This window comes from Mastigoproctus giganteus, chromosome 10 (assembly GCF_048544385.1).
Source record: "Mastigoproctus giganteus isolate SK-2022 chromosome 10, ASM4854438v1, whole genome shotgun sequence".
NCBI classification, from domain to species: Eukaryota; Metazoa; Arthropoda; class Arachnida; order Uropygi; family Thelyphonidae; genus Mastigoproctus; species Mastigoproctus giganteus.
In genome coordinates, this window is record NC_143584.1 from 211389798 (window position 1) to 211402487 (window position 12690).

The 12690-nt window shown below is 36.5% G+C and overlaps 1 protein-coding gene across 1 annotated transcript; it reads left to right on the top strand.

The window, feature by feature from the left end:
* Positions 1–7162: 7162 nt before the first annotated feature.
* Positions 7163–9286, top strand: LOC150079849 (uncharacterized). Its single transcript, XM_090383252.1, has one exon. It carries the CDS (start codon positions 7163–7165, stop codon positions 9200–9202), a length of 2040 nt encoding a protein of 679 aa, XP_090239378.1. The 3' UTR covers positions 9203–9286.
* Positions 9287–12690: the final 3404 nt, after the last annotated feature.

The following is a 12690-nucleotide window of genomic DNA, read 5'->3' on the forward strand; positions in this document are numbered from 1 at the left end:
CCTCAGGTTCTTAGTCTGAGCAAGACGAAGAATCACATCAGCATTGAGCTTTCTCAACCCATTCAAGGCCTTATACACCTCAATCAGATCACCTCGCAGGTGCCTACTCTCCAGGCACTGCAATTTGCAGAACTTTAGCCTTTCTTGGTAAGAGCACCCCTTTGTTCCCCTTGCCAATCTTGTTGCCCTTCGTACTCATTCTAGCAACTCTACATCCTTCCTAAAATGAGGCCTCCAGACCTGTACACAGTACTCTAGGTGTGGCCTGACCATTGCATTGTATAACGGGATTATCACCTCTCTGTCACTGCTAGCAAAATTCCTATATATCATTGACAAGAGTCCATGACCTGCCCTGGCAGCCCATCTGCGCTGCTCAGTGAACTTCATTATTTGGCTGTACAATTACCCCCAGGTCTTTTTCACTTTCCACTTCCCTGAGTGTAGTACCACCCAGTTGGTATGTTTCTCTTCGGTTATTGCTACCCATAACCAGTACTTTGCATTTGTCAATGTTAAACTTCAGTTGCCACTTCTCAGCCCATTTTCCCAACTTATCTAGATCCAGTTAGAGTAGCATACTGTCATTACTGTCGTTAACAACCCTGCTGACCTTTGTATCATCTGCAAACATTGACATTAAACCTGATATACCTTCATCAATATCATTGATAAATATGCAAAACATTAATGGGCCCAACACCGAACCCTGGGGAACTCCACTAATAACATTTGTTCACGAAGAGCAGTGTTCATTGATTACCACTCTCTGTTGTCTCTCACTCAACCATCCCTTTATCCATTGTAGCAGCTTCCCCTTGATGCCCCACCTCTCCAGTTTGTACAGCAGTCTTCCATGTGCAACAGTATCAAAGGTTTTCCTGAAATCCAAGTATATGATATCAAAATTATTTTTGGAATTCAGTTCCTTTGTGACCACATCATAGTAACCAATCAAATTGGTCAGACAAGACCTCCCTTTGACAAACCCATGCTGTGTCTTAACTGTTACTGCAGTCTTGTCTAGATGATCCTACAATGCTTCTTTAACCAGTGATTCCATTATTTTCCCCAGAACACAAGTTACTCTAACAGGTCTGTAGTACTTGTGTCACCTTTTGAACCTCCTTTGTGAATTGGTGATACATTTGCATACCTCCAGTCCATTGGGACCTCTCCTGAGTCCAAGGAAGCTCTCATAATTATGGCTAAGGGTTTGCTTACTTCCTTGCTGCCTCCTTTAATATAATTGGATAGATTCCGTCCACCCCAGGTGCCTTCCTTATGTTTAACTTCAACAATTTCTCCTCTACTTTGCTCTCAGTTATTACAGAATCACTTAGCTCCCTGTTAGCATTTGATAAAGTTCTGGCAATCCCCTCATTGAATAACTCCTCATGTGTGAATGTAGATGCAAAATACTCATTCAGTTTATCAGCTACCTGAGCATTAATATCAATAGTCAACCCATCTATCTTAAGTGGTCCAATCTGATTCATCCCTTTCCTTCTAGAGTTTACATAAGTAAAGAACTCCTTGCTGTTTTCTTTGCATTCTTTGTCAAAGATTTCTCATAATCTGCCTTCGCCTGCCTATTTGTGACTTGATTACAGATTAGTTTATACCTGCCATAGGCTTCTGTGTTGCCTGGTAGTTTATATGCATCCCATACATTCTTCTTCCCCGCCACTAGCCTCATTAATTCGTCTGACATCCATTTAGGCCTAAACCTTGAACAGTATTTCTTAGTTGGAATGAAAAGCTTAGTAGCCTCCAAAATTAAGTCCCTGAGGGCTTCCCATTTAGAATTCACTGTTGGTAACATCATCAGTTGATCTCACTGTACAGAATTTAAAAACTGTCTGAGACCTCTGTAGTCACCTTTACGAAAGCAAAAGCCCTTCCCTTTAGCTTGATGGTAGTTACATCTTTATATAATTTCCACATCAATACATTGTGATCGCTGTCGCCCAGTGGTTCCTTTATCTGCAGATTCTTAATGTATGAAGAATCACTACTGATAATCAGATCAAGAGTTTTATTCCCTCTAGTTGCCTCCCGAACATACTGCTGTAGAAAACAATCATCCAATAAATCCACAAAAGCCTTGCTAGTGTGTGAGTGACCAACCCACAAATTCCATCAATATCCGGGAAATTAAAATCCCCCATTATAAGACACTCTAATTTACTGGCCCACTCTATTTCTCTGCACAATTGCTCATTATACTCATCTGATCCATTAGGCCCATAACACACACACCTACTCTCATTTTTCCTTTCTCAGTGCTTATTTCACACCAAACAGACTCAACACTGCATTGTCCACCAGCATCAATTGGATGCACTTGTTTAGAGGCACGTCCGTAGCCAGGTGGGTAGGAGCAGCAGTGCGTAGCACACGCTTCTTGATTAGACTGGGGTTCAAACCCATCACCACCAAATATAGAGGATGCAGTGAGGTCAAGGGAATGATCACCGCATATTGCCGGAGCAATATGGCCTTGTTGCTAATGCTCCTAAAAACAAAATAACAAACAAACAAACTTCCTTAGATTTTATATGTTTCTTAACTAACAGCATAACCCCTCCTCCCTTCCTATCCTGTCTATCCTTCGTATACACATTGTACTCCCCAAATTCCAACTCTACACTGCCTATATCTGTGTGTCCACGTCTCTGATATCCCAACAATATCTGCCTTTGATGTCTTTGATTAGCACTTTAGCTCATCAAATTTATTAACTATATTTCTAGCATTGGTGTACATGCAAGTATATATGCAACTGTTCCTGCTCCTAGCCACCCCAACACAGCCCATGTATTTACTTGTTCCACTATGACTCCCAGCAGTCCTGGAAATCTCCATTACCTTGCTTTCCAGTCTGCTGCCCATTCGAATAGAAGCAGTGCAAGAATCACTTTTGTCTCTACCTGCGGCCAGTGCTAACATTTTAGTCTGTGTATCCCTCCATGCTAACAGTTTTCCGACACACCTAACACTGCCTCGATAGCATCAGCAAATATTCTTGCACCCTTTCTATTTAAGTGTATCCCATCCCTGTAGAAGCAGTCTCTCCTGTCAATAAGCACAGACCAGGCTGAAAAAAATTCTTCCCCTTGAGCCTTGCACAATCTCTCCGTGGCTGAATTGATTGACAAGGCTCTCATCATATACTCCCTCCTATCGTGGCTGTGCAGAATTGCGGACACTTTCACATTGAACCCTAACTCGTGACTTTTTTCAACTTTGAACTTTACTTGTTGAGTAAATCTGCAGATCTCTTACTCTTAATGTCATTAGTTCCAACGTGTACAACAATATCACCTTTTGGGCCTTGAAAAGATGATATCTGCTCTATGTCATCAAAATTTGCCCCTGGCAGACATACCCTGGTTCTATTCTGCCTATCTTTCTTACATAGCATATTCCCTGTCTCCCTGATAATAGAGTCACCAACAATAACTAGTTCCTTTGGGACCAGCACATTCTGCCTTGGAGATTGCCTCTGTGTTGCCTGATGCACAGGTCTCTCGTTGAGCTGGGCAGTTGAGAGCCTGATGAGCCCCTCATATTAATTTCTTCGAGGGCATTTACACTACACTTCAAGCTCTCATAGATGCCCATCAGAACGCTGATTTGGCGCCTAATTTCTTGACACTCCAGACACCTAGCACACACAAAGGCATCCTCCTTAGCTAGATCATATCCTGTTTTAGAAAGGTCGGCAAACATTTCACATTTCGCACATTTTTTGAGACTGTGATGCGTTGGATAATTGCCCCCTTCGTTTCTCCCCTGAGTCACAGCACTCTCGCTAGTCTGCATCATGATTTCTGTTTAAATACAATTTAATTAACAATGAAATTTAATAAGATTAATAATATTTTTGATTAATTGATAATACTATAATAAGCTAACAGATTCCTAATACAGTGCTTCATATTACGCTATTTAGTTTTACTTTATATCTTCGCTATCAGTTCGAGATACAGGCATACCTCGGTTAACGTTACCTCTGATAACGAAGCTTCGATATAACGAAGTCCGCAATTTCAAGCCCCATTTAACATAAAAAAAAATATTCCAGTTAATCACCTGAAATCTAAACAAACTGAAGAAATTACGGAAACCTTTGGGGCTTCTCGTGGTTGGTTCGAGAAATTTAAAAAACGGGCCAGGATTCATAGTGTAAAATTAACAGGAGAAGCTGCAAATAAGTTTCCAGAAAAACTAAAGGAAATAATTGAACGTGAAAATTTTCCAAATTTGGTGTTCAATGTTGAAGAAAGCGGTTTGTTCTGGAAACGGCTGCCAACAAAAAGCTTCATTTCTATTGAAGAAAAATCAGCTGCTGGGTTCAAAGCAGCCAAAGACCGTTTAACGTTACTGTTTGGATCAAATGCCTCTGGCGATTATAAATTAAAATTGTTATTAGTTTACCATTCAGAAAATCCGAGGGCGTTAAAAGGTAACATAAAAATGAATTTACCTGTAATATGGAAAGCAAATAGAAAAGCGTGGGTTACCAAGGAGTTATTTACTGATTGGTTTTTTAACCACTTTTGTCCTGAAGTAAAACGGTATTGTCAAAAAAAAACAACTTTGAAGAAAAAGCTCTTTTGTTGTTAGACAATGCTCCGGGACATCCTACTGATCTTAACACGTTGGACACATGCATTCCTGTCAAAGTTGTGTTTCTTCCAGCAAACACAACTTCCCTGATTCAACCATTGGATCAGGGAGTAATAGCATCATTTAAAGCTTATTATCTGCGTCGAACATTAAGCAGTTTAACTGAACTAGAGGATAAAGAGGAAATGACAGTTAAAACTTTTTGGAAAAACTACACCATTAAAAATGCAATTGAAAACATTGATAGTTCTTGGAAAGAAGTCACTAAGAAATGCTTAAATGGAGTTTGGCGCAAAATATGGCCAGAAGTTGTACTAGAAGAAGAAAATAACATCCAAGAAATTAGAAATGAAGTTATCCAGATGGCTCAATCAATAGGTTTCGAAAATGTCGATGAAGAGGATGTTAGAAATTTATTGAATGCAGAAGATGATGGTTTTTCAGTGGAAGATTTAGAAAATCTTGTTAGCAACGAAGACAAAGATAATGAAGACGAGGTTAAAGAAGTTCCTGCCGAAAAAGTGTTAACAACCAAAGATTTAAAAAGGTGCTTAAATGACATTGAAAACGTTTTAAATTTTTTTAATGAAAATGATCCTGATTTAGGAAGAAGTGTTATTGTTAAGCGATCAGTGTTAAATGCAATAACTCCATATAGGCAATTGTTAATTTAAAGAGAAAAAGAGCATAAACAATCAACTTTAGACTCATATTTTAAAATGTGATTTCACTTTGTATGTAAGTTGACTGTTTATTTAATAAAACTTTTCTTTGTTCGAAAAAAAAGCTTTTCATTTTCTTTACGTAGGAACATATCCCTATTCTGGCCATAGTATTTTTACCTCTGAAAACGAAGTTTCGCTTAACGAAGTAATTTCGTGGAACGCATCCTATTCGTTATTCGAGGTATTCCTGTATATATACGTTAAGCTGTTTCTTATCGACTACAATATGGTGGCTAGTTCAACAAAATATCGGGCTTAAATGTCCAAGTTTGCAATGATACAAAGGTTGGCAGAGTTGTTAATGACACTAAAGACAGTATGCTACTGCAACAGGATCTAGAAAAGTTAGGCAGATGGGCTGAGAAATGGCAACTGAAGTTTGTAACATTGACAAATGCAACGTACTCCCTATGGGTAGCAGTAAACCAAAAGAAACATACCAACTGTGTGGTAATACACCCAGGGAGGTGGAGAATGAAAAAGACCTGTGGGTAATTGTTCAGTCAGATATGAAGTTCTCTGAGCAGTGCAGACGAGCTGCCAGAGCAGGTCATGGAGTTTTGTCAATGATATATAGGAATTTTGCTAGCAGAGACAAGGGGGTGATTATCCCTTTGTATAAGACAGTGGTCAGGCCATACTTTGAGTACTGTATACAGGTCTGGAGGCCTCATTTTAGGAAGGATGTAGAGTTGCTAGAAAGAGTACAGAGAAGGGCAACAAGATTGGTGAGAGGAACAAAGGGGTATGCTTATGAAGAAAGGCTTAAGTTCTGCAAGTTGCAGCATCTGGAGACTAGGCACTTGCGAGGTGATCTGATCTGATCGAGGTGTATAAGGCCTTGAATGGTTTGAGCAGGCTCAGTGCTATGGGATACTTCTGCTTGCTCAGATTAAGAACCTGAGGGGGCATAGATTCAAATTGAGGAAAGACAGTTGCAGAATAGATGTGTAGAAGTTTGCCTTTAGCCAGCGGGTAGTTGATTTCTGAAACAGACTTCCATCTGTTGTTGTGGACATTGATAGCTTAAATAAATGTAAGGCTGAACTAGACAAACATTTGGAGTGACTGGATGGGTGAAATGGGAAGGGGTTTTTTTTTTTTTTTTTTGGCTAGTGCTGTATAAGCTTGCTTTCTTGCAACTAATGCTAATTAAGCCAAAATGTTAACTCCTACTATTGGATAAGTCTAGTGGGTAAATCAGCTTACCTAAGAAATAAAGGTTGTTGCCTTGAATGCTGGCTCTAGTATAGGTGCTGTGATTGTCCAATATTAATATGAGGTATAAATAGCATGATATGATTTCAGCAGTGAAATCACCTTAAAATCTAAATACTTTCTATTGTACTATTAAGTGCAATTCTGTCGATTAGTATTGAATGTCTCACAGAATTATTTTATATATTGCAAATACTTAGTAACGGTGACATAGTCTAGGAAATATGTAACACAGAAAGATTTTACATATTTCCTAGTACATTACATGTACAGTTTACTACTCTCAGAAAAATATTCAAAAATGTATGCATTTTTGGGATTCTTCTTTATATTATTTTAAAATATATTTTGAAGAATACATTAATCATGTTGTTTTTCCTTGTTTCTTTTTGTGAATATTTGTGTTGGAAAACAAATAAGATTTTATTATTCATTAAAACATTTTAATAATTATTATTTTAATTTCTATTAAAAAAGTTATCTGGACCATATTTGACTTTTTTTTTATTATTCCCTACAGAAAAATAGTAAAGGAACTAACAGATAAGAGTTAGCTACGTGTTTGGTCATCCAGGAAAGTAACAATGTCCGATGATAATGTAGAAGAGGATTCGGTATTGAATTATTCCACAAAAACTTCACCTTCAGAGGATAGTGCTTATAATTCATCTCAGCAAGAGGGCGAAATTTCCTCTCATGTTTCTAATGAAATACTCTGCACTGATTCAAAGGCTACTTATACTTCGGGTAATCACGAAGATGGTGTTCATCGTAACATGTCTAATACACAAAATAATGGTTACCATGATATTCCACATGAAATTTTAAATCCAGAAGTACTCCTAACAACAGATTCTGCTGTTCAGAGCAGCTTTTCATCTGCATTCCATTGCAAATATCCTCATTGTGGTTTCAAAACATCAAGCAGTACAGTTCTTATGAAGCATGAAATTTCCCATGAAAATCCCCAAAGTGGCAGATATCAGTGTGATATCTGTCATATGAAGTTCACTGTTTTTGCTAATATGCGTCGTCATAAGCTTGGTCATTATGGTGTTAGACCTTTTGAATGCCGGCTTTGCACGAAACGATTTTTCCGTAAAGATCATCTTATGGAACACTTAGTGCGACAGCATTCTAAACAGCGACCATATCGCTGTCCATTCTGTATAAAGAGTTTTAACTTCAGGCAACATCTAAAAGCTCATTTGTCAACTGATCATTCTGGAGTAACTCATGATAAGACTTGTAAAGTTTGTGGTTTTAAAGCATCATCAGTTACTGGAGCAAAAATTCATTTTACTACATGTCACTTAAAACAGTCACCATCAGTTCAGGGTACTGGTTCGATTGAAAACAGTACTAATTTAATTTCCACTTCTCAGTCACGTTATCCTGGTGTGGAAACCACTATAGGTGTAGATTTGGGAACGGTTTCACAAAATTTTTCATTTGTTCCTCCACATTATCCTGTTTCGATGGCTGGAGACAATATGCCTTGTCTTGAAGGCCCATCAGCTTCCAATTTCTGTTTTCCAATAATGTCACATGATGTTGCAGCTCCTCCTCCTCCTCAAGTTTCTGTTATATCATGTAGAGGGCAACCTTCACATAATATGATGGCAGCAATATCATCTCCAGTATGTTCAAATTCTTCTCCAACTACTACCATGAGCCCTTCAGTAGGCAGAAGTAACCAGGTTTCACATAATAGCGGTATTGGTTATGGAAATCATTATATATCGAGAATGAATGTTAAAACAGAGCCTCCTGAAGTGGTTGTTGATGATAGCGAAAACAGCACAAGTCAGCCAACAAGCACAATGGAATTAAATAACAACCAGGTTGAAACTTCCTATGCTTCTCAAGAAAGACATGGGCCAGATCATTCAGAGGCCGATGCGTCAGTGGAAACAAAACATTCTCCTTATTCAGAACATGGTTCTGATAGTTGGCCATCTGGAACAGTAGTGCACAGATCTGCCAGCTCTGACTGCCAACAGAGTCGACCACGTGAATCAGTGAAGGGTTCAAATGTATCTGCAGGACTGAGTTCTACATGCTCAAGTCAAAACTGGAGTGCTGAAGCAGAAAAGAACTGTAAAGATGTAAAACTGTGTCGACACGGAAGACTGCACTGCAGAAAATCATGTTCATCAACACATCAGACGACATCTGGAAAATGTACAAAGCCTCTCTCCTCAAATGTTCATAACAATAATAGTACGGATTTAAAATTGGCAAATAGCAGGAAGCGACATTATTCTGAAACGGTAGTATCTGAAAATAGACTAATTCCCTTCAGAGAAACAGGACTTTTGACAGTGAGGGAGTCTTCAATAGCAGATGCACCATCTTCTCCTCCTGCAACTTGGTGTCATTCTTTAGAATCAAAAGCTCAATCTGATAACATCTATGATGATGATGAACAAGACAAAAGTGCACTTCATCAAAATACTTTAAGTTGTCCATATTGTGGTATTGTGTTCCCTGACCAGACCCTCTATTTCTTGCATCGTAGCTTACACACAGATGCCAGTCCTTGGAAATGTAACTTATGTGGTCAGCAATATCGAGACAAGTATGATTTCAACTCCCACATTATCAGTCAAATGCATCGCTGAAGCCATACATCCCATTTGGAGTAGCGTCACTTTATCTTGGAGCAGATTGTTGCCGAAACTACGTATGTAATTTGTTTAGGGAGAGTATTAGAAAACATTTTTAACATCATGTTTCTGTTACCCATTTTTTGTTTGTTTTTCTGTATTATTTACATTGTATAATTATCCATCCAAAATTTAGTATATAACTTTTCTTTTATATATATATATAGTATATGAATATACATATAAAAGACAAGTTTGCGATATTAAATACTTGTAAATTTTATTTTTGTGTTTTGTATGTCATATATTTTACCATTTTATGGGTTTGTTTTAATGGAAAGATGGTGCTATGTATGTTGCAGTTATTCACTTTAATGTTATTGCTAAGCGAAAGATTTTATTAAACGTCAGTCTTGATGATTAATGCATTATAGACATTGCTGTTTAAAATTGTTAACATAACCACTGTATTGAGCTTTTATTAATAGCTGATCTATATTACTGTACAAATAAATGAAAGGGTTATTAAATTGCTTTAAGATACGTTGAAAAGAAGTGTTAATGTTCTTAACTTGTAATGAAGACGTGTATGGTATTTCATTGCGATTAGTCTTTAGAATGGTTAAGGAGAGATTAAGCATAGTATATTTTGTCTAGAGTTCAACTTTCCTCCAGTGCATCCTGTTTTTATTACCAGCAGTAATGATTATAAAATTACATTCTCCTGCAATTTTATAAATTAAATTATTTTATTTTCCTAACATTAAAAACATCACAATTAAAAGAATAGCAAGAACCTATGAACAATATAGCAAGAAAAATTTTCTTATAACTAGAAAATAATATATAGAGCAGCTTTTAATATGTAGTTATAAACATTTTAATACATTTCAAATATCCAAAAATGGATTCCATTTGTGACTTATAATTCTACACTAATGTTAGAACTCCAGCCTTATTAATATAAATTAAACTTGTACCGTAGAACTAGTGCAGATTAACTTGCTGTCATTTAGCATTAATTTGCTTTGTTTTTATAATATTATGTAAGAAAGGGGGGGAAATGAATTAGTGAAACGTTGCCAATATGAAGCAGAAATAAATTTAAAACAAAATGATGATAATAAGTGCAGTTATATTAGATTTAATTTAATTTGTTTTGAAATAGTTTTGAAGAAACAGCTCAAATGAAAATCTGTTTAGTACAAAAAAAAAAAAACTTTAAATTTAATTTGTTTTGAAGCAGGCGATTTATAAGATTTACTTTTTTCGGATAAGGTTAGGATTTGGATAAAAGCTTGAGCAAAAGACTTGTTTGTTTTTTTAGGTCACTTGTAAATCATAATTAAAGTGTGTGTGTGATAAGTAAATAAATTAATTAATTAAATAAATAAATTTTCTGTTTATACTCTGGGACAACCACCCTGTCAGAGTAGTTCACAAGATCGAAAGAATACAAGAAACAGCACCATGTTTAGCAGTCACGCATTTGAATTCAAAGCATGTGTACTTATGCACCCTTGTGCCTGACCACTTGGCTATGGCAACCAAAATAATTTTTCTGATAAAATGCCATTTTTAAAGTTATCTGCCATATGTTATTTATATCATTCCCTTACTTGAATACTAAAATTAAATCTCTAAATGGCACTTATTATTGTTATAGAATAAATGAATATTTTACATTTGAGACTACTTTGCTTTACAGGTTGGTGTAAAAACGAAATTGTTAGATTTCAAATTGCATATAAGCATAATTAAGAAATGTCACGAAACATAAATCTCTCTCTCACACACACACACAGTAAACTTAACTTTTGTGGTAGTAGCAAATACTTAATATTCAGAAGTGGGTAATGCTAGATAATAGACATGATTCTCCATGTCTGGGACAGTAACCTACAGGTTAGCTGCAGCACCAAGAGACCAAAAGTTATATAAAGAGTAATGTGTTGTAAGTGTACAAGTTTTTTTTTTTTTCAGTTAAAAAGTTTCTTTTTTGGATTGTGTAGGTTTAGTTTTTTTAAGTGTACAAATATATGAGCAAAAGCTGAGGTGCTATTCTGTGTTAAGGTCAGCTACACACATACGTTCCATTTGCCATATTTGTTGGTTTTCCATAAATAATATTATGAATTAAAGATTAGATCCTTGCTGTTCTATTTAAGATTTTGCTAAACATGCTGCTTTTGTGATTCATGCTGAACTTTGAAAAAGAATATTAAGATATGATCAGAAGTTTTTAAATAACATTAAAAATTACCATTAACCAATTGTGACATATTTGGATATGATTTAAAAAAAAAAAAAAAAAAGTATTGAAAGCTTGGATGGCAGTGAAACAAGCTCACCTCAGTGTAATTAATGCCCTTACATAGTGACATTTTACAGGTGGCTATTATGAAGCAGGCCAGGATTTTTTTTACCTCTTTTCTTTCTCTTTTTGTTTTGTTCTGCATGTGTTGAACCCTTTTGGCAACAGAGATTTGGTTACATAAATATTACTCTGTGATCCTTCGGAAATACATAACATTTTATTTGAAGGAGAGGGCAAAACGTCACAGCGAAGTCAATGTTATGAACTAGAATGGAGAGGAGAAAATGAAGACAAAGCAAACATGGATAAAGAGCAGTAGTATTACTGTGATTCTTGTGTTAATTTTGATAATTATTCTTTATCCAACTGATCCAATATCTAAGAATTAAAATAATACTATTTAAATCAAAGTTAAGTGACCATTGATGAAGCTGGCTAGTCCAAAAAGTGTGAAATAGTATAAAACAATACACTAAATGCACTAAAGAATAGTGAAATAAATTAAGGAAAAAGTCAGCCATTAGTCCCTTCTACTCAAAGGCTACTAGACCAGTGACTGATGGAATGCATTGAAGTATTCTGTTCGAAAACCAAATTGAGTGCAAATGGTGACTCGTTTTTGCCCTCAGTTATTTGATTTATGAAATACTTAATTTCATCATATACTGTCCGTGGTTGTTTTTTTTTTTTTTTTTTTTTTATGATGATACACTACATTTCACCTTTTTGCACAAAGAGCTGTAACCCTTCAACTGTCAACCACCAGTTCCTTAACTGCTGATTCCCCAAGTAATTTTACAAGGGAGAAGAAAACTTCTAGATAAGATCACCTTACTGAGGGAATCCTGTGTTGTTGTTTTTTTTTTTTTTAACTTTTCTTGGCCCTAAGTATGTCATAAATGTTGCTTCTTCTGCACATTGAAAAAAAACTAGGCTCTTTTGATCTTAGTATTATTTTTCTTCTGAACATTAGCTGATACTAAAAATCTGCCCTACAATGGAATCTTTAATGGAATATTGATCTCACATCTGTGCTGATCCCTCAAAATCTCTGGCGCCTCCGTAGCCAGGTGGGAAGGAGCGGCAGTGCGTAGAACACGCTTCTTGATTAGACCGGGGTTCGAGCCCGTCACCACCAAATACGGAGGATGCGGAAAGGTCAGGGAATGACCACCGCATATCCCGG

Bases quoted from the DNA above. Each gene is read 5' to 3' on its own strand.
- LOC150079849 (XM_090383252.1), top strand. From the start codon at position 7,163: ATGTCCGATGATAATGTAGAAGAGGATTCGGTATTGAATTATTCCACA.